The sequence below is a fragment of the Hemiscyllium ocellatum genome, chromosome 8 (assembly GCF_020745735.1).
Source record: "Hemiscyllium ocellatum isolate sHemOce1 chromosome 8, sHemOce1.pat.X.cur, whole genome shotgun sequence".
NCBI classification, from domain to species: Eukaryota; Metazoa; Chordata; class Chondrichthyes; order Orectolobiformes; family Hemiscylliidae; genus Hemiscyllium; species Hemiscyllium ocellatum.
The window spans coordinates 71,896,028-71,919,991 of record NC_083408.1 but is presented as its reverse complement, the minus strand read 5'-3'; the positions used below and the strand labels follow the sequence as shown (position 1 = coordinate 71,919,991).

Sequence of the window (23,964 nt, the reverse complement as noted above, 5' to 3'; positions counted from 1 at the left end):
AAACACACTGAAGCTTGAGACAAAGGGGTAAGCTAATCATAAATGACTCTGTTCTCCTCACCATGTTTTCCTTTTGTGATTCCAACTATAGTAATATTAAACAAGTCATACATCAGAATGACAGGTTTTATTTTTCCTTTTTGATTACTGTGGAGGTTAGTCATTGAACATATTCACATGAAGCTGTCAATGTACTTTTAACAATAAAACATAAAAGCGTATCACTGAACAAAAACTATATTGTGCTGTACAATAACTATTTGAAACATACCCAATATAAATATCGGAAAGTATATTCAATCCTTTTGTCCCAACAATAAGTACAGATACCCAAACCTTAGAGAAGATTCATAGCTATTTCCATGCTAATGCTCCCTATTTAGCTGACATAGTTGTAATCAGTTTCTTTTTTGACAAATATTTTTGCATACAATTGATGGTATTTTCTTCAACCGATATCTTTCTGAGACTTTTAAACAAGCTGCAAACTCAGCTCACTTTTACCGTTGAACATTGGTGCAAGACTCAAGTTTTCAAAAGCCTTGTTGGATGACTTCCTCTCTGATACTTCCACAACTTTCTCCATTGATCAGCACTGTGAGATTTGGAAAACTGCTATTATTAACACCGCAGCTGTTCTGGACCTCTTTGAATGAAACTGTTTCTCTGTTCCCTCGCTTTTGCTTACTTTCTGGATTGCAAAGCTCAGCAATACCTTAGCAATTATCTTCCAGGCAGGAGGGAGGGTAGGGCTTTTTAGTCATTTGCTGAAATCACATGATTTCTCGGAATTCTCGTTTATCTCTCTATTCAAAATAATTTTTTGGTCTTGTATTTAAAAAAGGTCTGAACTGAACATTTACAGAATTGAAAACTTAAATCTAATTTTCCTCTAATTTTATTTTTCTTTCCAAAGAATAATATTGAGGCTTCATCACAGTTTCAAGTCTCAGTCTGTGCAGTATTGTTTGAAACACTCTTGTAAATGAAGGGGAAATAAAAGTTTTAGGAATGTATAAAGAACAGGGATATTAAAGAAAGCAAGCAGTGCAGAAAAATTCATTTGCAATTGATGCAAGGAGTACTTTATGCTTTGTTCTTACTCATACTAGGTTATTTTTATGCTCTTTCCAATGCAGTTCTTGAATATAAGGCTTCTTACTTTCTCTTGTAGGGGCTGAAGTATTCTCATTTGACCATCTTCAAAACTATTCATGATAATTGCATAAATGGCAGAGAAGTAGGAAAATAAGGTCATATGGGCAATCTATTGCACACAGCTATTATTTTCTATTTTCTAACCATTGTCAACATAAAGCTGTTCATCAGTTTATAGCCTAAATCACAATATGCTGAACCATTAATCTTTAAGAGTAAAGACAAGAGTTTAAAAAAGTTCAAAAGATAATAATTCATTGCTCCTTTCTTTAATTTTGCTTGCCTCTAGATTTTAAGACCTGCCGCCCCTATAAATGGGTATATTTTGACTCAGTTTACAAGTTCAATTACATCTAACATATCATCCTCTGATCCACTTGTTTTATATATTTGTGCTCTGAGCTGAAAATCACTTTTGATTTCCTAGGCCTTTGGACTTGTTGGTTTAATCGGCTTTGGTTACCTTGATTCTATTTCAATGGATTCTAGGCTTTAATGTGAGCTCCAACACTGCTTTCTACTGAGATTGTATTATCTGCCAGACTACTTTAATTACAATACCTGTTCTGATACAGCTTTCTACACCTTCACTGGGATTAAACTCTGTCAGCTTTATGGTTTCCTCCAGGCTCCCTGTAGCCACTAACTCTGCACTGATCCAATGGCACTCTGGATTCCTGCATCATCCTACATTAGACTGGACTAGTTCCTTAAAACCCCAATGCTGTTCTCAATTCATTTCTCTTCCACCCAACTCCCTCATTTGCACTCCTCCCTTCTGGACTGCCATTGATTTTGGTTCCTTTATTTAAATCCCTTTGCTCCTCTGCTATTATAATAGATTTGTGGATCACACTTAATGCTAGATGCTACTATGCACCTCTGCTAGGCATCTACATCAATTATCTTGAAAAATGGTTTACTTTCCAATGTTCTCATGCCCTCTGAACAAATCCCACCAGTATACTGACTAAAACTTTGTATCTTGAATACTTCCTGGATCCATTCACCCTGATAATTCTTCTTGAACCTAGGCATTAGTTCAAGCTGATTTCACTCCATCTATAAGTCAACTTCATACCACTACAAAATCTCATACTTGATCTTTATATAAAAGTCATTTCCTTCTTGTCATCTCTTTACAACCCTGACTTGACTGCTGTAATTTCTGCCATGTCAATAAATTCTGAAATTGCTCAGTGTTAATTTGCATAGCACATTTTGGTTACTGCTCCATTACTTTTATGTCTCCTTTTCCTCTCAATTCCTTCTCTCCTGCTTCCTACGCTTCCTGTTAAATAGTCATTGCGTCTTTATTTAAACTAACATTGATTATTGTAAATACCTACCTTGTTCATCCATGCCCTTTAGGAATGGAAATCTGCCATACCTATAGTCTGGCATACTTGTTACTCCAAACCCATGCCAATGCAGTTGACTCTTAACTATTCTCTGCAAAGGGGCAACTTTTTCACACAGAAGGTGGTACAGGTATGGAATGAGCTGCCAGAGGAAGTGGTGGAGGCTGGTACAATTACAACATTTAAGTGGCATTTGGATGGGTATATGACTGGAAGGGTTTGGAGGGATATGGGCCAGGTGCTGGCAGGTGGGACTAGATTGGGTTGGGATATCTGGTCGGCATGGACAGGTTGGACCGAAGGGTCTGTTTCCATGCTGTACATATCTATGACTCTATGTCACTTAAATGCAACAAACTGCTTCAGAAATGGAATAAAACCAGACAGACCACCAGGCAGTGACCTTGGCATTGGAAATGACATTGACACAGCCAGTCTTGTCAACCTTGCAAAGTTCTCACTAAATTTGGAGGCTTGTGCAAGAGCTGTCCCACAGACTAGTCAAACAATGGCTTAACAGTCATACTCATTGGATTAGACTTCAAGACACTACCACCATTGTAAGCTGGTATGCCCTTATATTGACTGCAGACCTCATGAAGTCCCAAGGCATCACTGAGTCTCATGATGATTAAGTTTAACCACCAGCTTGTAAACAAGACCTACTGTTAATTTCAGCTGATGGCCAATAAATTATTAACAGTGGTACCAGTTTTAAATAAGCTGTTGCTCAAATGTATCCATTGTGATGTTATTTTTTATATATCAAGATAATTGATTGGAATTAGTAGCAATATAGATCAATAGTAATTTAAAGATAAATATTTGTGTTGCATACGTTTGCTGCTCTGCCCACCTTTGTTTTCCATTACTATTTAACATTATAAGTAATTTGTCATGGTCACTGCAAACAATATTTGTTAACTTTTATTACAAACGTACCCTTTCTTGTCCAGTTCCTTCACGTCTTGAACCCTCATGCCAAAAATGAACATACTTTTTTCACCAGCTTCCTCAGCCATTTCCACATTTGCTCCATCCATAGTACCAATAGTCAGGGCACCATTCAGCATGAACTTCATATTTCCTGTGCCAGAAGCCTCTGTGCCAGCTGTGGAGATTTGCTGTGACAGGTCTGTTGCTGGAATAACTGTAAATAGATCAGTTAAAATTGATTAATATTGCTATATAGAACAAAAAGCATCTGAAGAACTCAACAAGGAAAGGGCTGAAGGAAATAATGGCCTAATAATTTGATGGCACACACTCATTTTTATATAACCCAGTCCTTCAATACCAGGAGTAACAATTTACTCATTATGAGCTGGAAAGTCTAAGTTCTCTTTCAAGGAGTGGAAGGTTATACTGCTAGATTTGCCAGGTATCAACATCCAGTAATGTTAGCTTGTCAGCATTGTAACCTCGAAGATAACTGATGATTGATATTACTTGCACACATCAACAACATATATAATATCAAAAACAGTTCACTGGCCTGACAAAGGTTGTCATTGTAAAATCCCCCTGGCACAGTTGGAACTTCTGAATACACTTGTAATTTGACAACTTATCAAAAATTTATTCATTTGTGGAATGTGGGCATCGTTGGCTGACCAGCATTTATTGTCTGTCCCTGGTCGCTCTTGAGAAGGTAGTGGTGAGCTGCCTTCTTGTCCTGTTGCAGACCACCTGCTGTGGGCTGACCCACAGTGCGATTAGGGAGGGAATTCCTAGATCTTGACCCATCAACAGTGAAGGAACAGTGATATATCCCCAAGTCAGGATGATGAATAGCTTGGAGGGGAACTTGAAGGTGGTGGTGTTCTCATATTTCTGCTGCCCTTGTCCTTCTAGATGGAAAGTAGTGGGTTTAGAAGGTGTTTGATGATCTAAGGTGAATTTCTGCAGTGCATTTTGTAGATAGTACTCATTACTGCTACTGAGCTTTGGTGGTGGAGGGAGTGGATGCTTTTGTGGATATAGTACTAATCAACGGCTGCTTTATCCTGGATGGTGTCAAGCTTCTTGAGTGTTGTTGGGGCTGCACCCATCCAAGTGCAACTCCTAACCTTTAATCTTGTGGAGGCATTTAACAGTAATTTAACTACTAGAACAGTCTGTTTCAGTCTTCCATTTTAAATGCAAAGATCCACACTAAAATATATTTCATACTTTGAAGATACCTTGCTTTTCTACCAAATTATAAAATAGGGAAATTACATAAAGGAATGACTCATTTTATTATATTGTCATACAGGCATTAAGTAATGTCCCTCATATAATTATATATTTGTATGTGCCACCTTTTAATAAATATCCTTAGTGGATATGCAAAGGTTAGACGATGTCTGCAAAGCTTATTATGATTGGAAGAATATGTTTGTAAAATTTGATCAAAACTTGTGCAAGGCATAAACAAGTCTATGTATTGGAAAATTGATAAATGTATATGTAGACAGTAATACTTAGTGGCATAGGCCTTGGTTAGAAAATTGGGCAAATTTGTTTAGATCGGTGGTAAGGAGATTCCTGACATTGAGAACAAAATATCACATTTTCCAATCAATTATTGAACAGCGAGATTCTCACAAGTGAGTGTTAAGGCTTATTTTCATGTATTAACATCCTCATTATTACATTGTCTTACTTCATGGATCTGCAGTTTTCCATTTTCCTACCTGCCTAATAGAAACTAGATGGTGCGAATTTCTGACATGCAAGTTGGAGGAATAACCTGGTGACAAGCTTACTGCTTGCTCCTCCGGCCTTCCAGCTTGGACACCAGATGCCAATATCTCAAAGCATGTTCTAATGCAGTGACCAGACCATATCCACCAGAATGTCCAGATCTCTGTCAGCAAAGCGGGGTGCCATTCTGCTCTCTCTGACATGTCTTGAGCAACTGACCTACAGGGACCATGCTGAGAAGCTACAGACTGCCAGTGCTTGACCAGGTACATGGCTCAGTTTTAAAGAGAAACCCTGGACATCCCGGCAGTAGCCAGTAATTTTGGCTGCAGCAAGTCGGGAGGGGAATGACATAAAGACATGGTGCATAAGTAATATGATTAGTTTGAGAAGACCAGCATGAGAAGACTTGTAAGAGCTCATGATGAGAAAGCCTCAATGCCAAAATTGACACTTAGCTGATTTTTGGCAAAATTCAACACTTTAGTTAAACATATCAATAAAGTTGCTGTCATTCAAAAAGCAATAACTGTTAAATCAAAGATTAACAATTATGAGTGCAATCAAAATACACATCTTTGACATATTTCAATAATCATATTAATAACTTGGTTGGTTATACAGAGATTTTCTGCGTTGCAATTCCCGCAAATAAAGTAAACATGCTGGGAAATCCCATATTATCAGCTCTTTCTTTTTCTAAATAACTTCTAAAGTACAGGAAATCATGAAGTCAGGAGTTTTAAGTGGAAAATTAACCTTTATATGTTTAAACAATAATACTCATAAAATAAATATTTGAAACCTACAAATAATTAAAGTCATAGAGTTTTTACAGCATGGAAGGATCCCTTCAGCCTATTGTGTCTGCACTGGTCATCAAACGGCCATCTGTTCTAATCCCATTTTCTATCATTTGGCTCAAAGATGTGCATGCTATGATGTTTCAACTGCTGTTCTAAGTGGTTCTTAAATTCTTGAGAGTTCCTGCTTCTACCATCCTTTCAGGTAGTGAGTTTCAAACACCCACAACCCTCTCGGTGATTTTTTTCCCTCAAATCCTCTCTCTAAACCTCTTGCTCCTTACCTTAGAACTGTGCCTCACGGTTATTAGCCTTCCTACTAATTCATACAAAAATTTCCAATATTATTCATTAAATTGTAAAAAGATGAGCTATGAAGAGAACAGAACTAAGATTGGATATGAAAGAAGGATGGATGGAGATGGAATGAGAAAACAGAAATAGGAATGATAGCAGATTTTGAAAGCGATCAAAATTGATTGTGAGTCTATTGATAGTGAGTCTATACCAACTGCTCTTAACTCAAGTCTGTGGCTTATTTTGTCTCCCTATGCCCTCTATTCTGCTTTTATTGATATGCTCAATTTGTCTGCACTTTAAAAGCTTAACGATCATTTCTACAGCAAGTCTGCCAGTTTCTACCCTACCCTTTGTGGCAGTGTTAAACAAAGCTATTGTAGTCTTTTGCTTCTTAGCAGTACCTTTTTCAGCCAGTGAGACTCTGTAGTTTTCCAAGAAAATAACCTTTAACTTGTTACCAATTATAGGGTCATTGTTCACTTTTTGTGCCACAGATGTGATGAGTTTAATAATCAATTTAGCCATATAATAACCAGGAGCAGCCTAGGAAAGAAGCATGTTTAAACTTAGAAAAGAAACACTGATAACAGACGTATTTTCATCAGGAATAATCGTAATTGCATCAGTTTAAGACATACATGAAGCTTCATTCAGAGAATATTCCACAAAAGAAGAGATTTATAGAGTTAAAATTAGATTTTGAATTTTGATTGATTTTTCCATGACACAACTAATTTATAAATGGTACAGACCCATAAGTTTGAATGAAAATAAATCAAATGTTGAAATATTAGGCTGTGTTATGACCAGATGAGCAGGGATGAATCAGATCTCTTTTTAACCCCATCAGTTGGCTATGGCTATGGTTTCAGATTTTCTGATTGCTCAACATTCATTATTCCAGCAAAGGTGGGAGTATTACATGGGGCACCATATGGAATCCCCATCATAGCACACTCCAAAGGAACTGCTTGGGAAATTGAATCTTCCATTAGGCAATTCCTCTATCTCTGGAACTTTCTGAAAGTCTCCATTTACATTGGTGACTTTGGAGCGTTTTGATGAATTTAAGTATAGTAAATCCTCTGTGTTCTCAATTTCGTGAATTGTGAATGCACCTATCTGCACCAAAAAATAAGTAACAATAAAAATCAACATTTGCGGGCAAAAATTGCATATCCGCAATTATAAACTTATTTTTAAATGAGCTACGCACTCACAATTTTCATCATTGCAGTTTCTCAAGATTAGATCCCTCTCAGATACGGTGGAATGACAACTAGTCACTCAGAAGAAGTTAGATATTAAATACATATTTTAATTCCTGAATAACTATTTAACAGACCCATTATTATCCCCAACTACATTCCCGCCTCCTATCCTGTACCGGATGCCCCTCCTGCCCAACCGAACTATCGTAAATGTTACATCACTTATCTTGCCACCTTGCATTCTGGCATCCTAGCCACTTGGCACCCTACCCCTCTCACTCTTCACATTCTATCGACATGAAATCCTATTGTCTACCCAACTGGTACACTACCCCCTCAGCCAACACCCTAATCTGGCTTGCTCCTTATATCCAACTCATAATGTCTCTGGCACCCTACTTAGCTGGTACCTTAATCCCCTGCTGCCTTTCTGACAATCTATTCTTCCCCCATCTCCCCAAGCAACAACCTTTACATTTCAGAAAATGCCAGGAAAAGGGATTGTGACTTGCTGTCCTCTGACAGTTCATCACTATGAAAGAACCGTCAGAAAGAAGTACAATTCTGCATTTATGAAGGAGCCCTGAACAGAATCTACCCTCAGAAAATACTGAGCTTCCTTTTTTTGTCAAATTAGGGCCAAAGTGACAATTTGCATGAGATTGTCACTCCTTGCAAACTCCAGGCCAAAGATTTTAAATTCTTTTTAACATGTAGCTGCATCTCAGATAACAATGTTGTTTGTTAGTTCATCAGAATCAATTAAAAATCCAATTATAAAGGTTTTGTAACTGAAAAGAAAAGCAATTTTATTTCTTGCTAATACTCAGAAAACAATAAAAATGTGACATCAAACACACAGATGAACTCAGCTATAAAGATTTGCAAAAGGAGAGCGCCCAGTACAAATTAGATGATTTTTAAAATTCGTTACTTGTGGAACATTATTGTCGCTGGCTGGGCCTGTTCCTAGTTGCCCTTAAGAAGTAGTGGTGAGATGCCATCTTGAACTGCTGCAGTCCTTGTGCTGTAGGTAGACCTACAACATTGTTAGGGTGGGAATTCCAGGATTCTGACATGGCAAAGCTGAAGGAGATATATTTCTGAATCAGGATGGTGAGTGGCTTGGAGGGAAACTTGCATCCAGTGCATCTGCTGCCCTTGTCCTTCTAGAGAGAAGTGGTCATGGGTTTAGAAGGTGCTGTCTGAGGGTCTTTGGCAGTACATCTTGTAAGTAGTACACAAGGCTGCTACTGAGTGTCAGTGGTGGAGGGTGTGGATAACTATGGGATGTGGTGCCAATCAGGCAGACTGCTTTGCCCTGGGTGATGTCAGGCTTCTTGAGTGTCGTTGCAGCTGCACTCATCCAAACAACTAGAGAATATTCTATCACACTCTGACTTGTGCTTTGTGATGGTGGACAAACTTAGGGAAGTCAGGAGGTGAGTCACTTGATGTAGTACTCCTATCCTCTAGTTTTTAGATCAGAGTGGTGCTTCAAAAACATAGCAGGTCAGGCAGTATCCGAGAAGCAGGAAAATCGATGTTTCGGGCAAAAGCCATTGTATTTATATGGCAAGTTGAGTTGAATTTCTGGTCACTGAGAATCTTCAAGATATTGATTTTGGGGTGGGGGGGGGATTCATTGATGGAAGTGCTATTGAATATCAAGGTGCAGTGGATAAATTGTCTCTTATGGGGATAGTCATTGCCTGCTATTTGTATGACATGAATACTGTCCAGGTCTCGCTACATTTGGATATGGATTATTTCAGTAACTGAGGAGTCATAAATGGTGCTGGACATTATGCAATCATCAGTGAACATCCCTACTCCCTGACCTGATGATGGAAGAAAGGTCATTGAAACAGCTAGAGATGGTTTGGCCTAGGACCTACCATGAGGAACTTCTTCAGAGATGTCCTGGAGCCGAGATGAATGACCTCCGAAAACCAAACCCAGGTATGACTCTAACCAGTGGAGAGATTTGCCCCGATTCCAGTTTTGCTAGGGTTTCCCTCATGTTAAGGGCAGTCACTCTCATCTCATTTCTGGCATTCAGGTCTTTTTTCATGTTTGAACCAAGCTATCTTGAGATCAGAATTTGAGTGACTCTGGCAGAGTCCAAACTGGTATTAGTGAACAATAATAAGAGGTATTTTAGAAGTCCTTATGAGTGTCTTTAAGGTATTAAGTCTTAACCTGAGACCACAGTTATTTAATTTATGTCTTGTATCCTAAGCAGAAACTTGCAGATACACAGAATTGTAGAAGGAGGCTATTCACCCCATTGTGTCTGCACCAGCTCATTAAATGAGCATCATTACCTAGTAGCAAACTCCTGCTTTTTCCCCACTAACCCTCCCAGAAGTTTGTCAATACTAGAATATTTCACTCAGTGGCTGCACTATCTCTGAGCCCATATCCTTTGAAACTCTTAATAGCAGGCCGTCAGGTCACTTGTTTGTATTTAGTCCCAATAGTTGTCAAGTACTTTGTCCCTTGTTATACAAACTGTTACAAGATCTTTCCTCCAATTTGCACCTTGCTTATCTGTTATCTTGAGGTGTTTATTGTGTCTTCCACTGTGAAGATTGGTTTAAATCATCTGTCATTTCCCAGTTTTCCATTATTAATTCCCCAGTTTTCATCCAAGGGTGCCATACTTAATTTGGCTACTTGTTATTTTTATATAGCCATATTTTTATATAGCTTTTTGTTTGTTTTTATATGCTTGACAATTTACTTTCTTAATCAAATGTCTCCCTTATCAGCTTTTTGTTTGTTTTTATATGGCTTGACAATTTACTTTCATAATCAATTGTCTCCCTTATCAGCTTTTTAGTCATATGCTGTTGGTTCCAGAAACAACCCCAATCCTCTGAATCTAAATAGTTATAATTGGATTTAACTCTGAAATACCAGGAATAAGGGAAATCAGAGCCACACAATAAAGTAATTCAAAGTAGTGTTAATATAAGGGTAATTTTAATATATGGCAGTGCAACTTGGTTGAATGAAAGATATCACCTCTCATATGTGAGAAGTCATACACCCTACTGGTTTCCTAGATAACCACACCCACATTAAGTGTTTTCAGCTACTAAAACCTGAGCTCCGGGTTTTCATAAGACCATTAGGAATAGTAATGGGAGTAGGCTGTTTGGCCCCTCAAATTGAATCTTGACTGATCCGACATTTCTGACATCAACTTTCTCTGTAACCCTTGATCCCTCTACTGAACCAGAATCTACCTATTCCAGCCTTAAATATATACAAGGACACTGCTCCCATTACTCTTTGCTGCAAGGGATTCCAAAGATGCATGCATTGGCTAGGATAAACTTGCCAAGGATACTTAAGGCGTTGATGGTGGATAGGCAATGGCAGACATTTAAAGAACACATGGATGAATTTCAGTAATTGTACCTCCTTCTCTGGTAAAATAAAAAAAGGAAGTTGGCTCAACCATGGCCTACAAGGGAAACCAAGAACAGGTTAAGCCAAAGGTTTAAGCCAACAGGGTTAAGCCAAAGAGGAAGCATAGAAATTGGCCAGAAAAAGCCACAAATGCAAGGACTAGAAGAAATTTAAAATTCAGCAGAGGAAGTCAAAGGGTTTAATTTGGAAAGGAAAAATAGAATATGAAAGTAAACTTGTGGAAAACATAAAAACTGACTGCAGAAGCTTCCACATGTATGTGAAAAGAAAAAGACTGGTTAAGACAAATATAGGTCCCTTGCTGTTAGAATCAATTGAAGTTATAATGGACAACAAAAAGATGGCAGACCAGTTGAACAAATACTTTGGGTGTGTCTTCACTAAGGAGGACACAAAAAATCTTCAGGCAATGCCTGGTGATGGAGGATCAAGCATGAAGAAGGAACTGAAGGAAATCCTTATCAGTCAGAAAATGATATTGGGCAAATTGATGGGATTAAAACCTAATAAGTCCCAAGTGCCTAATCCTCTGTATCCCAGAGTACTTAAGGAAGTGGTCTTAGGAACAGTGGATGCATTCTGTAGATTCTGGAAGAGCTCAAATGGACTGGATGGTAGCTAACATAACTCCACTCTGTAAAACACGGAGAGAGAAAATGGGGAAATGTAGGCTGGTTAGCTGACATCAGTAGTGAGAAAAATGCTGGAGTCAGTCATTAAGGATGTCATAACTGAGCATTTGGAAAGTGGTGACAGAATTGGTACTTGTCAGCATGGACTCACGAAAGGGAAATTATGCTTGAAAAATCTTCTGGACCTTTTTGGGGATATGACCAGTCGAGTAGATAATGGTAAATCAGTAGATGTTGTGTATCTGGATTTTCAAAATTTGGAGATGCTGGTATTGGACTGGGGTGTACAAAGTTAAAAATCACACAACACCAAGTTATAGTCCAACAGGTTTAATTGGAAGCACACTAGCTGTCAGAGCGCCGCTCTTTCATCACAACCACCTGATGAAGGAGCGGCGATCTGAAAGCTAGTGTGCTTCCAATTAAACCTGTTGTACTATAACCTGGCGTTGTGTGATTTTTAAGGAAAAATCTTTTGACCAGGTTCCACACAAGAGATTTGTAAGGAAAATTAAAGCTTATAGTATTGGTTATAATGTATTGACATGAATAGAGCACTGATTGCCATGATGTTGAGGTGCCAATGTTGGACTGGGGTAGACAAAGTTAAAAATCACACAACACCAGGTTATAGTCCAACAGGTTTATTTGAAGTACAATCTTCCAGAGTGCTGCTCCTTTGTCAGGTAGCTAGTGCAGCAGGATCCAATGACGAAGGAATAGCACTCTGAAAGCTTGTACTTTCAAATAAACCTGTTGGACAATAACCTGTTATGTGATTTTTAACAGAGAACTGAGTTGGCAGGCAGGAAGCAGAGTGTTGGAATAAAGGGGTCCTTTTTAGAGTGGCGGGCAGAGATGAGCGGAGCGCCATAAGGTTCAGTGCTGGGACTTCAGCTGTTCACATTATACATTAACAATTTGGATAAAGGAGTTGATTGCCATATCTCCAAATTTGAAATTACACTAAGCTGTATGGCAGTATGTGCTGTGAGGAGGATGCTAATAGGTTGCAGGCTGACTTGAACAGATTGGGTGAATGGGCAAATACTTGGTAAATGCAATATAATGTGAGTAAATGTGAGCTTATCCACTTTGGTCACAAACACAGGAAGACAGATTATTAACTGAATGGTGGCAGTTTAGGAAAAGGTGGGGCGCAATGAGACCTGGTGGAAAAGTCGCTGAAGGTTGGCTTGCAGATGCAGCAGGCATTGAGGAAAGCTCAATGTGAGCTTTCTCCTTCATTGTGAGAGGATTTGAGTATCAGAGCAAGGGTGTTTTGCTGCAGTTATACAGGGATTTGGTGAGGCCACACTTTCAGTATTGGTCTTCTAGTCTGAGGAAGGCATTTTTGTTATTGAGAGAGTCCAGTGAAGGTTTACCAGCAGTGGTTAGCATTGCTGCCTCACAGCGCCAGAGGCCCGGGGTCAGTTCCTGCCTCAGGCGACTGACTGTGTGGAGTTTGTACATTCTCCCCGTATCTGCGTGGGTTTCCTCTGGGTGCTCCGGTTTCCTCCCACAGTCCAAAAATGTGCAGGTTAGGTGAATTGGCCACGCTAAATTGCCCGTAGTGTTAGGTGCAGGGGTAAATGTAGGGGAATGGGTCTGGGTGGGTGCGCTTCGGCGGGTCGGTGTGGACTTGTTGGGCCGAAGGGCCTGTTTCCACACTGTAAGTAATCTAATCTGATTCCTGGGTTGGCAGGATTGACATATAAGGAAAGACCGGATCAACCGGGCTTGTATTCACTGGAATTCATAAGAATAAGGGGGGAATCTCATAGAAACATAAAATCCTGATGGGATTTGAAGAAAGTTCCCAATTTTGGGGAAGTCCAGAACTAGGGAGTCACAATCTAAGAATAATGGGTAAGCCATTCAGGACTGAGATAAAGAATTTTTTTACTCAGAAAGTTGTGAACCCGTGGAATTCTCTCCCACAGGAAGCTGTTGGAACCAGTTCATTAGATATATTCACAAGGGAGCTGGATGTGGCCATTGTGGCTAAAGCCATCAAGGGGTGTGGGGCCAGGGCGGGAATGGGATACTGAGATTGCATGATCAGCCATGATCGCATTGAATGGTGGTGCAGATTTGAAGGGCCAAATGGCCTACTCCTGCATCTATTTTCTATGTTTCTATGCACAACCCTCCCAGAGAAGAAATTCCTTCTCATCTCAGTTTTAAATAGGTGATCCTCTATTCTGAAACTATGTCCCCTAGTCCTAGGCTCTCCGAAGAGGGGAAACATCCTATCAGCATTTACCTTGCTAAGCCCCCTAAGAATTCTATATGCCTCAATGAGATCATCTCTCATTCTTCTAAGCTCCAGTGAGTTAAGTTCCAACCTGTTTATTCTTTGCTCATAAGTCATCCTTCCATAGGAGAGATTATCCTTATGATCTTCTCTGAACTCCCTCCAATGGAATAAAATCTTTCCTGAATTAAGGGGACCAGAACTGTACACAGATTAGGTTTCACTAGCATCTTGTACTGCTGCATTAAGACTTCCCTACTCTTAAACACCAACCCCCTTGAAATAAGGGCCAACATTCCAATAGCTTTTCTGATTGCCTGCTGCATCTGTGAGCTAGTTTTCTATGCTTCATGTACAAGTATCCCCAAGCCTCTTTTTGTTGCAGCTTTGCGCACTTTTGTCCTTTAAATAATATCCTGTTCTTTTGTTCTCCTTTCCAAAAAGTCTCCATTTGACAAATAATTTTTCCACTTACTTAAACTATCAATATCTCTCTGTAAAATGTTTGTATCATTCCAACTGCCTCTCCACCTATTTTTGTCATCTGCAATTCTGGCTACAGTACATTCACTTCCTTCCAAGTCATTAATATATATTGCAAACAGTTGCGGTTGCAACACTGACTCTTATAGAAGCTCACTTTCATGGGTCACCATCATGAGAAAGAACCCTTATCTCCAGACACTGTTTCCTGTCCATGAACCAGGTCTCTAATAATGTATATACATGCCGACTGTGGAGTTAAAGAATGATCTCAGAGCTTGGATGCAGTGACTGCATTGGCAGCGACAAATGGGCGCAGCGTGGACTCATGCAGCAGCATTGGAGACAAATTTGTGTTCCTGGCAGCTTCTTCATTGATGAGGCAATCCTCGCACCAACTCTTGGCTGCTGTGGCAGAGGCAAGTTTGGGTTCCTGGCAGTGTCTGTGTCCAGTGCAGGTTCATGGAGGTGGACGTGAGTTTGGAGTACAAGAGGAGTACAAGACCTGGTGGTTTCAGCAGTAGCTGGATGGGCCCGAAGCAGACTCATAGTGGTGGTGACTTTGGGCAAGTGCATTGCTGAAATCCCTCAAGGGTTTATAGTAGTGAGAGTGTAAAGGAGGCAAGATGGCGCCAAAGAGTGGCAATTTTCATTCCAGTGGCAGCATGGCAAAAGGGATCAACAGGAGGTGCAAAGATGGTGGGGGCACAAAGTATACTGCTGAATTCTGTGATATCCACTTAATACTGAAGTGTTTTGAAAAGGCACATGGTAAGATGGGGCAAAAAGCCAAAAGTGAGAGAAACTACAGGAGCATGGTAGGTAATTAATGAGGTTAGAGTTGAGAGTGTGGTGCTGGAAAAGCACAGCAGGTGAGGCAGCATCCAAGGAGCAGAAGAATCGATATTTCAGGCAAAAGCCCTTCATAGGAATTAATGAGGTTAGTTTGCTAAGATCTGGGAAGAGAACATGTTAGGCCTTCCCCTCCAAAACTCTCCAAACGCTCTCTGCAACTCATACTTAGTCAAAAAATAACCATAAAATTCAGCTCAAAGTATGCTACAGGTACATCAATAGTAAAAAGCTGGTTGAGTACGGAGTAGGAATGAATAGCTAGAGGGCAAGGAAACCTCAACGATAGGGGATCTCCCTACTGCTGCAGTTTTAATCCTCCGTCAGGTCCGTTGAGGACTTGTTTTGGCATTGTTTGGTTCTTCCATTTTGACTTTACAATTATGATCACCTTACCAAAAGTTGAAAACTCCTGACAGCATCGTTCTCAGGATCAACTGAACACTTAAACTTCTCCATCCCAGAAAGATGGCAATCCATGGAAAAGGGTGATCAAAAGAGATTTAATAAGGAGTTGATTTATAGCTGAAAAGAAAGTTCAATACTTTGGGAGGAGAGAGAAAGACACTCGGTGAATTGTTCCTTCAAAGAGCCAGCACTGACATAATGGGTTAAATAGCCTCCTTCTATGCTGTGACTATTGTGATTCTACGGTAATACATCATCAAATTTTCAAAAGTTAAAGCCTACAAAAAATTGAATTTACAGCTTTGCTATCAAATCTTAATTTCAAAGCAAAACATTTTCCAGGGACTGCCAATAAAATCAAATGCCCCCTTATTATATCATGCTTTGTGCCAGCTAATTTAATTACTCTATCTTTAAGTTAGTATTCCTACAACGTGTTTCCTAAGTTAGATAAGGTTGCCAGGTCCTTTCCTGGCACAAAGGAAGGAAAAGTGATGTTTGATTCTAACAGACGCCAATTTATCCGTTCAGTGTCTTCTTCCTGTTATCTGGAATACTTAGAGCAGAACTGAGTAAAAGTGTTAAAACAATTCCATGGGTAGAATTACACCAGATATACTGGCAAAATAACACAAACTTTCAGAGGTAGCACGCAAAAGAAACTCATCCATGTCATAACTGCATTAGGGATACCTTAAAGCAAATAATTAATCAAGGTAGGTTTGGGACTGGAATGAAGAGTATAAATGGGATGAAGTGGGATTCTGGTAAGTTTTAATTCAAAATTGACATGTTTGGGGTGGGAGGTTTTGAAAGGTGAATTTTATAGATTTGTGATGGCACCCTAAATAATACATTTTATTTTTTTGATTCTCAAAAGGAGTGCAAATTCCAAAACAACTTTCAGCACCTCTAACATTATAACAATATTTTTAATCAGATACAGTAAACAACCAGTTTTTGAAATTAAACTACAAGCATACAAGTTGTGGAGGGTACTTAAAGAAGAATACGCATGTCCCAAAATATGTTTCTCCAACAATCTGCTAATTTCCATTTAATTTTAACCTTGATGAATTATAAATTCCAGTGCATGACTGAGCCTCATATTTGGACTGATCCATACTTTGTCAGCTAGGTGGCTGGTGTCACAACACATCTGTCATTCCCTGATGGGAGGGGTAAAAGGTGGAAAAGGAGCAGGATTCCTTTTATCAGGAAGAGTACTTTTCTAGATCTTGAGTGAAAATGGACCTGAACAGCTGTCCATCAAACAAATGAAACAAAAGATAACTTGCATTTACACTGTGCATTTCATGTCCACAGGGTAACTGCACCCAAAGTCAATGAAATATCTTTGAAGTGTGATCCATGCTGTTTTGTTATGAAATAAAATAGGCAATTTGTGCACAGTATGACCTCTTAAACAGTATTAAGATAAATGGTCTGATTATTTGTTTTAGTGATGTTGGGTCAACTTCTATATCGATAATGAAGTTTCACCACTGGGGCCAAAAGTGAGAGTCAACATCACTTCAGTGGGTTGGAGGAACCTGAAATAAGGTATCACTGTTCCTACAGCTCTTCCTCAATTCAGCACAGAACTGTGATTCAAGGTGCACTCAATCATCTGAAGCAGATTCCAAAACTCATTGTCTGAGCTTGCTCATAAAGAATTAAAGTTTGAACAATGTACAATGCATAACTTAATACACTGCTTCATTTGGAGATTGAGAAGAAGCTGCAGAAATAAGGAAAGGAAATAAATCTTACCTTGCCACCTATCATAACAGTTCTTGGAACAAAATTCTTGTTCGGTTCTTTTCTAATTCCTTACATAAAATGTAAATCAATATTAACAATGTAAATAGAGAAAAACGTCACTGTTACATTTAAAAACTTGTACATGATTGTGTTAGTTATATAGTCATAGTTACCATACCAGGTTTTACAAGTCTTGGAAAATAACATTTTTCATATTTTAAAACCATTGCATACACATCTATTGGTGAGAGGCTGCTCACACATAAAGACAGTAGCTGTGAACTGGGGTTACCCGAGCCCTAGCTACTGGCTTGAGACATTTTGAGCTGGTTCAGCTCTGAGGGATGACTCAGCTCATTTGGTGGAAGACTAATGAGGGTAATCCAAAAGGTGTCATTGCAGTGAGCCTATAGAGGAAAGATCTCAGTCTCAGATGAGCTGAGAACCAACAGGAATAAGATGCCACAGTTCAGGAAGATAAGGAAAAAGGATAAAAATGAAGAATTTTGGCGTGCCATCAGCAAAAACTCTGAAAGCAACATTTGCAAAGTGTGGAGAGGACCCCAAGACCTGGGAGAAAAACATTTGGCCAGCATAACTGCTATTCTTGGGTATTAGCTTTTATTTTTGTTGACTGTTCCAGGAATATCAAACTTTGTGGGTTGTGCTTTTGAATTTTAGCCTTGTTTGAATTGCATGCCTGCTGTTAACCTTTTCCTAACCAAATGGTGTGAATTGCACGTCTGTTTTAACGAAACTAATAAACGTGATATAGACTCGACTCTTGTCTTCCTTATGCCAAGTCAATAATTGTTGTCGAGGGCGGCAACTGGGCAACACATCAATATGATAAACAATCCACTTCTGGTGTATTTCAATTGTGTGATTTAGGTCAGAGGTTGAAATGTTCTGCACCTTTTTCAATGGGTACTTCAGATCTGTGTTCACTGTGTTCACTGGGGAAGACACAAGCAATCTCCCTGAGGTAACAGTGGCTGAAGTACCTGAACTTAAGGGAATCTATATTTGCCAGGATTTGGTGTTGCAGAGACTGTTAGGTCTGAAGGTTGATAAGTCTCTGGGGCCTGATAGTCTACATCTCAGGATACTGAAGGAGGTGGCTCGGGAAATCGTGGATGCGTTGGTGTTTATTTTCCAGAATTCGATAGATTCGGGGTCAGTTCCTGAGGATTGGAGGGTGGCTAATGTTATACTACTTTTTAAGAAAGGTGGGAGAGAGAAAGCAGGAAATTATAGACCAGTTAGTCTGACCTCAGTGGTGGGAAATATGCTGGAGTCTATTATATAGGATGAAATTACGGCATATCTGGATAGTAGTAACAGGATAGGACAGAGTCAGCATGGATTTATGAAGGGGAAATCATGCTTGATTAATCTTCTTGAATTTTTTTGAGGATGTAACTCTGAAGATGGACGAGGGAGATCCAGTAGATGTAGTGTACCTGGACTTTCAGAACGCTTTTGATAAAGTCCCACACAGGAGGTTAGTGAGTAAAATTAGGGCGCATGGTATTGGGGGCAAAGTATTAAATTGGATCGAAAATTGGTTGGCTGATAGGAAATAAAGGGTAGTGATAGACGGTTCCATTTCAGAATGGTAGGCAGCGACCAGTGGGGTACCGCAGGGATCCGTGCTGGGACTGCAGCTTTTTAGCTTTTTACAATATATGTTAATGATATAGAAGATGGTATCAGCAATAACATTAGCAAATTTGCTGATGATACAAAGCTGGGTGGCAGGGTGAAATGTGATGAGCATGTTAGGAGATTACAGGGTGACCTGGACAAATTAGGTGAGTGGGCAGATGCATGGCAGATGCAGTTTAATGTGGATAAATGTATGGTTATCCACTTTGGTGGCAAGTACAGGAAGGCAGATTACTACCTCAATTGAATCAATTTAGGTAAAGGGGCATTACAGAGAGATCTGGGTGTTCTTGTACACCAGTCAATGAAGGCAAGCATGCAGGTACAGCAGGTAGTGAAGAAGGCTAATAGCATGCTGGCCTTCATAACAAGAGGAATTGAATATAGAAGCAAAGAGGTGCTTCTGCAGCTGTACAGGGCCCTGGTGAGACCACACCTGGAGTACTGTGTGCAGTTCTGGTCTCCAAATTTGAGGAAAGACATTCTGGCTATTGAGGGAGTGCAGCGTAGGTTCATGAGGTCAATTCCTGGAATGGCGGGATTACCTTACACTGAAAGACTGAAGCGATTGGGGTTGTATACCCTTGAGTTTAGAAGACTGAGAGGGGATCTGATTGAGACATATAAGATTATGAAAGGATTGGACACTCTGGCAGCAGGAAACATGTTTCCGCTGATGGGTGAGTGCCGAACCAGAGGACACAGCTTAAAAATACGGGGTAGACCATTTAGGACAGAGATGAGGAGAAACTTCTTCACCCAGAGAGTGGTGGCTGTGTGGAATGTTCTGCCCCAGAGGGCAGTGGAGGCCCAGTCTCTGGATTCATTTAAGAAAGAATTGGATAGAGCTCTCAAAGATAGTGGAATCAAGGGTTATGGAGATAAGGCAGGAAGAGGATACTAATTAGGAATGATCAGCCATGATCATATTGAATGGCGGTACAGGCTCGAAGGGCTGAATGGCCTACTCCTGCACCTATTGTCTATTGTCTTTTTCATGTCTGAATATTATGGGGAAATTGGATTACATTTCACTACTACAGGATTAAGAGAACCATTCAAATTTGACTTTCCTATAGTGTGTGGAAGGTACATAAATTCAGGAAGATATTGACTTCACAATTACATGGAACAAGGGTACTTCCAAGCGTGAATGACCTGCCCTAAGAGCTACTTAGAGCCGAAACCACAACTAAAGTTTCAACAATAAAGACATAAATTTGGCTAATAAATTAGGACTTACGGTTGTACATAACAATAACATAAAGGCAGTTCATCAACTGCCTTTTATATTCATGGATTCTCTTCACATGCACATCAAACATGGAAGATACATTGATCTGAATTCCATAGTCCTTTTCTAGTAGAGAAGCAAGCTTGACTTTATTCCCCTGTTGACACAGTATGGAAAGTAAAATTATTTCTGTTTATGCAGTTTTTTAAAAATTGTGCAAAACACAGAATTATATCATTAAAAATACCATACCTGTTTTACTGAAGCAAGGTCACGAATGAACTGATCATTATTCACATAGGCATGTAACTTCTGCAACTGGCTCAGATCCTTAATATAATCCCCTCCTATTTTCTGTATGATATTAAAGCTGGTTACTAAGTTGCTTCTAAGTTTATAATACATTCTATACATTCCTAAAAGACACAATACAATTCATTCAAACGGTTTCTTTGCTTTAAAATATGCTATTACGAGGTAGTGTTATAAACAAAAGTTTAAGTTTATGAATTTAATTTATTATTTATTAGGCTGGAAAGTGATCTTAATATGGACAGCTCTTTTTTTTAAACTGCATAGACATGACAAGCTGAATTGCCATCTTCTGTGCCATAAATTTCTAAGATTGCATGACCTTTCATTTGAAGACTTCCTATTGATTCTTGTCATGCTCTACCTTTTGCATATGACTGTGCAAAAATTGAGTTGGGTGGAAGGAAAAAAAGTTGGCTGTGGGGAGGGAAGAGACTACACCTACTGCCAATGACCTTTCAAAATTAGTTCAAGGAATAATGTTCTTTGGGGGTATGTGCAATACTGTAAGAAGTGGTGTTTTGTATGTTTCAACTGTGTTTGCTATAAAGATGGTAGGTAAAAACAATGACTGCAGATGCTGGAAACCAGATTCTGGATCAGTGGGACTGGAAGAGCACAGCAGTTCAGGCAGCATCCAACGAGCAGCGAAATCGACGTTTCGGGCAAAAGCCCTTCATCAGGAATAAAGCTGACAAAGATGGCCACCAAGTGTTTTTATACAAGGAGCACTTTGTTAATGGACAGGTAGCTCAGAGGTCTTGACTAATGATGTGAAGGTAATAACGATGTGAAGATGTAAGCTCAAGTCCTACCACAGAACCTGGAGAATTAAAATTCAGTTAACTGAATTAATCTTGAATAAAAAAAACGAGATCCAGTAATAATGACTACATAACGATCATGATGTTGTATTAACACTACTAGTTCACAGACATTCAATTTGGAAGGAAATCTCACATCCCTTGTCAGCCTGCATGTAAATGTGACTCCAGTAATGTGATTGACTCTTAACTAAGCTCTGAAAATGCCTTGCGAGCCACTCAAGATGGCAACTGCCAGCAACATAGATCCCATGAATGGTGAAAAAAAATCTTGTTCTCACTCAGTCCTTAGGTTTCTATTGCTAAGTTCAACCTAAAGGATTGCTAAGTGCCACCAGCTGCTTAACTAGAATCAATTTGTTTATGAAATTAAAAAAGATTCACTGACAATTGAAAAGTTAAATTGCAAAGTATAAAGGGTTAAAAACTATTGAGCTCTGGTTTTTGGGTGCAGAATTTATGATTTGCAACCTACCCACATTGATTTTAAATTAAAAGGGTAGCAGATAAAACCAATGCACAAACTTCAATTTCATGAATCGTTGCCAAGCTGCACTCCTCCCTGTAGCATTGCTGGATGCTACTGAACACTCCAAGGCAGTGTTCCCCCCACCATGAAGCAGCATTACACCAGCTATGCTGCAGTCACTGCTGTAGCACTGCATAGGAGCAGTAGATTATGCACTAGACAATGCCCACAAGTCATGAATTAAGGAGATGGACATGGGTGATTAATTTTTAATTTATTGCTGATGTGTCACTGAATAAAGTTTTTGAGTGATGGCTTTTTTCTATTAACCTTTATAGCAGGGGAAGGGGTCATCAGGTAGTGTAAAAATCAACTAGGAGAAAGTGAGGACTACAGATGCTGGAGATCAGAGATAAAAATGTGTTGCTGGAAAAGCGCAGCAGGTCAGGCAGCATCCAAGGGGAAGGAGAATCGAAGTTTCAGGCATAAGCCCTTCTTCAGGAATGAGGAGGGTGTGCCAAGCAGGCTAAGATAAAAGGTAGGGAGGAGGGACTTGGGGGAGGGGCATTGGGAATGCGATAGGTGGAAGGAGGTTAAGGTGAGGGTGATAGGCCGGAGTGGGGGTGGGGGCGGAGAGGTCGGGAAGAAGATTGCAGTTCATGAAGGCGGTGCTAAGTCCGAGGGTTGGGGGTGAGATAAGGTGGGGGGGAGGGGAAATGAGGAAGCTGGAGAAATCTGCATTCATCCCTTGTGGTTGGAGGGTTCCTAGGTGGAGGATGAGGCGTTCTTCCTCCAGGCATTGTGTGGTCAGGGTCTGGCGATGGAGGAGGCCAAGGACCTCATGTCCTGGCGGAGTGGGAGGGGGAGTTAAAGTGTTCAGCCACGGGGCGGTTGGGTTGGTTGGTGCGGGTGTCCCAGAGATGTTCTCTGAAACATTCCACAAGTAGGCGGCCTGACTCCCCAATGTAGAGGAGGCCACATCGGGTGCAGCAGATGCAGTAAATGATGTGTGTGGAGGTGCAGGTGATTTTGTGACGGATATGGAAGGATCTCTTGGGGCCTTGGAAGGAAGTGAGGGGGGAGGTGTGGGCGCACGTTTTGCATTTCTTGCGGTTGCACGGGAAGGTGCCGGGAGTGGAGGTTGGGTTGGTGGGATGTGTGGACCTGAGGGAGTCACGGAGGGAGTGGTCTTTCCGGAACACTGATAGGGGAGGGGAGGGAAATATATCCCTGGTGGTGGGGTCTCTTTGGAGAGGCGGAAATGACGAAGGATGATATGATGTATCTGGAGGTTGGTGGAGTGGTAGGTGAGGACCAGTGGTTTCTGTCCTGGTGGCGATTGGAGGGGCGGGGTTCAATGGCGGAGGAGCGGGAAGTGGAGGAGATGCGGTGGACAGCATCGTCAACCACGTTTTAGGGGAAATTGCGGTCTTTGAAGAAGGAGGCCATCTGGGTTGTTCGGTATTGGAATTGGTCCTCCTGGGAGTAGATGCGGCGGAGGTGAAGGAATTGGGAGTATGGGATGGCATTTTTACAGGGGGCAGGGTGGGAGAAGGTGTAATCTAGGCAGCTGTGGGAGTCAGTCGGTTTATAGTAAATGTCTGTGTTGAGTCGGTCGCCCGAGATAGAAATGGAGAGGTCCATGAAGAGGAGGGAGGAGTCTGAGATGGTCCAGGTAAATTTGAGATCGGGGTGGAAGGTGTTAGTAAAGTGGATGAACTGTTCAACCTCTTCGTGGTAGTGCTACCTTGTGCTCCCACGAGGAGGTTGAACAATTCATCCACTTTACTAACACCTTCCACCCTGACCTCAAATTTACCTGGACCGTCTCAGACTCCTCCCTCCCCTTCCTAGACCTCTCCATTTCTATCTCGGGCGACTGACTCAACACGGACATTTACTATAAACCGTCTGAATCCCACAGCTACCTAGATTACACCTCCTTCCACCCTGCCCCTTGACCTGCAATCTTCTTCCCAACTTCTCCCCCCCCCCACCTATCACTCTCAACTTAACTTCCTTCCACCAATTGCATTCCCAACGCTCCTCCCCCAAGTCCCTCCTCCCTGCCTTTTATCTTAGCCTCCTAATTCCTGAAG

General features: G+C 40.4%; 1 protein-coding gene across 1 annotated transcript in view; it reads right to left on the bottom strand.

Annotated features, from left to right (window-relative positions):
- LOC132818191 (glycogen phosphorylase, liver form-like) overlaps positions 1-23,964 on the bottom strand; it is a 167,607-nt gene that overhangs the window by 54,245 nt on the left and 89,398 nt on the right. The window contains exons 13-17 of the mRNA XM_060828968.1: positions 20,513-20,614; positions 20,270-20,417; positions 17,368-17,426; positions 6,712-6,853; positions 3,462-3,669 (exon numbers count right to left, since the gene is read on the bottom strand). Of these exons, the coding sequence (XP_060684951.1) occupies positions 3,462-3,669; positions 6,712-6,853; positions 17,368-17,426; positions 20,270-20,417; positions 20,513-20,614 (659 nt within the window). The remainder of the gene's footprint in view (positions 1-3,461; positions 3,670-6,711; positions 6,854-17,367; positions 17,427-20,269; positions 20,418-20,512; positions 20,615-23,964) is intronic.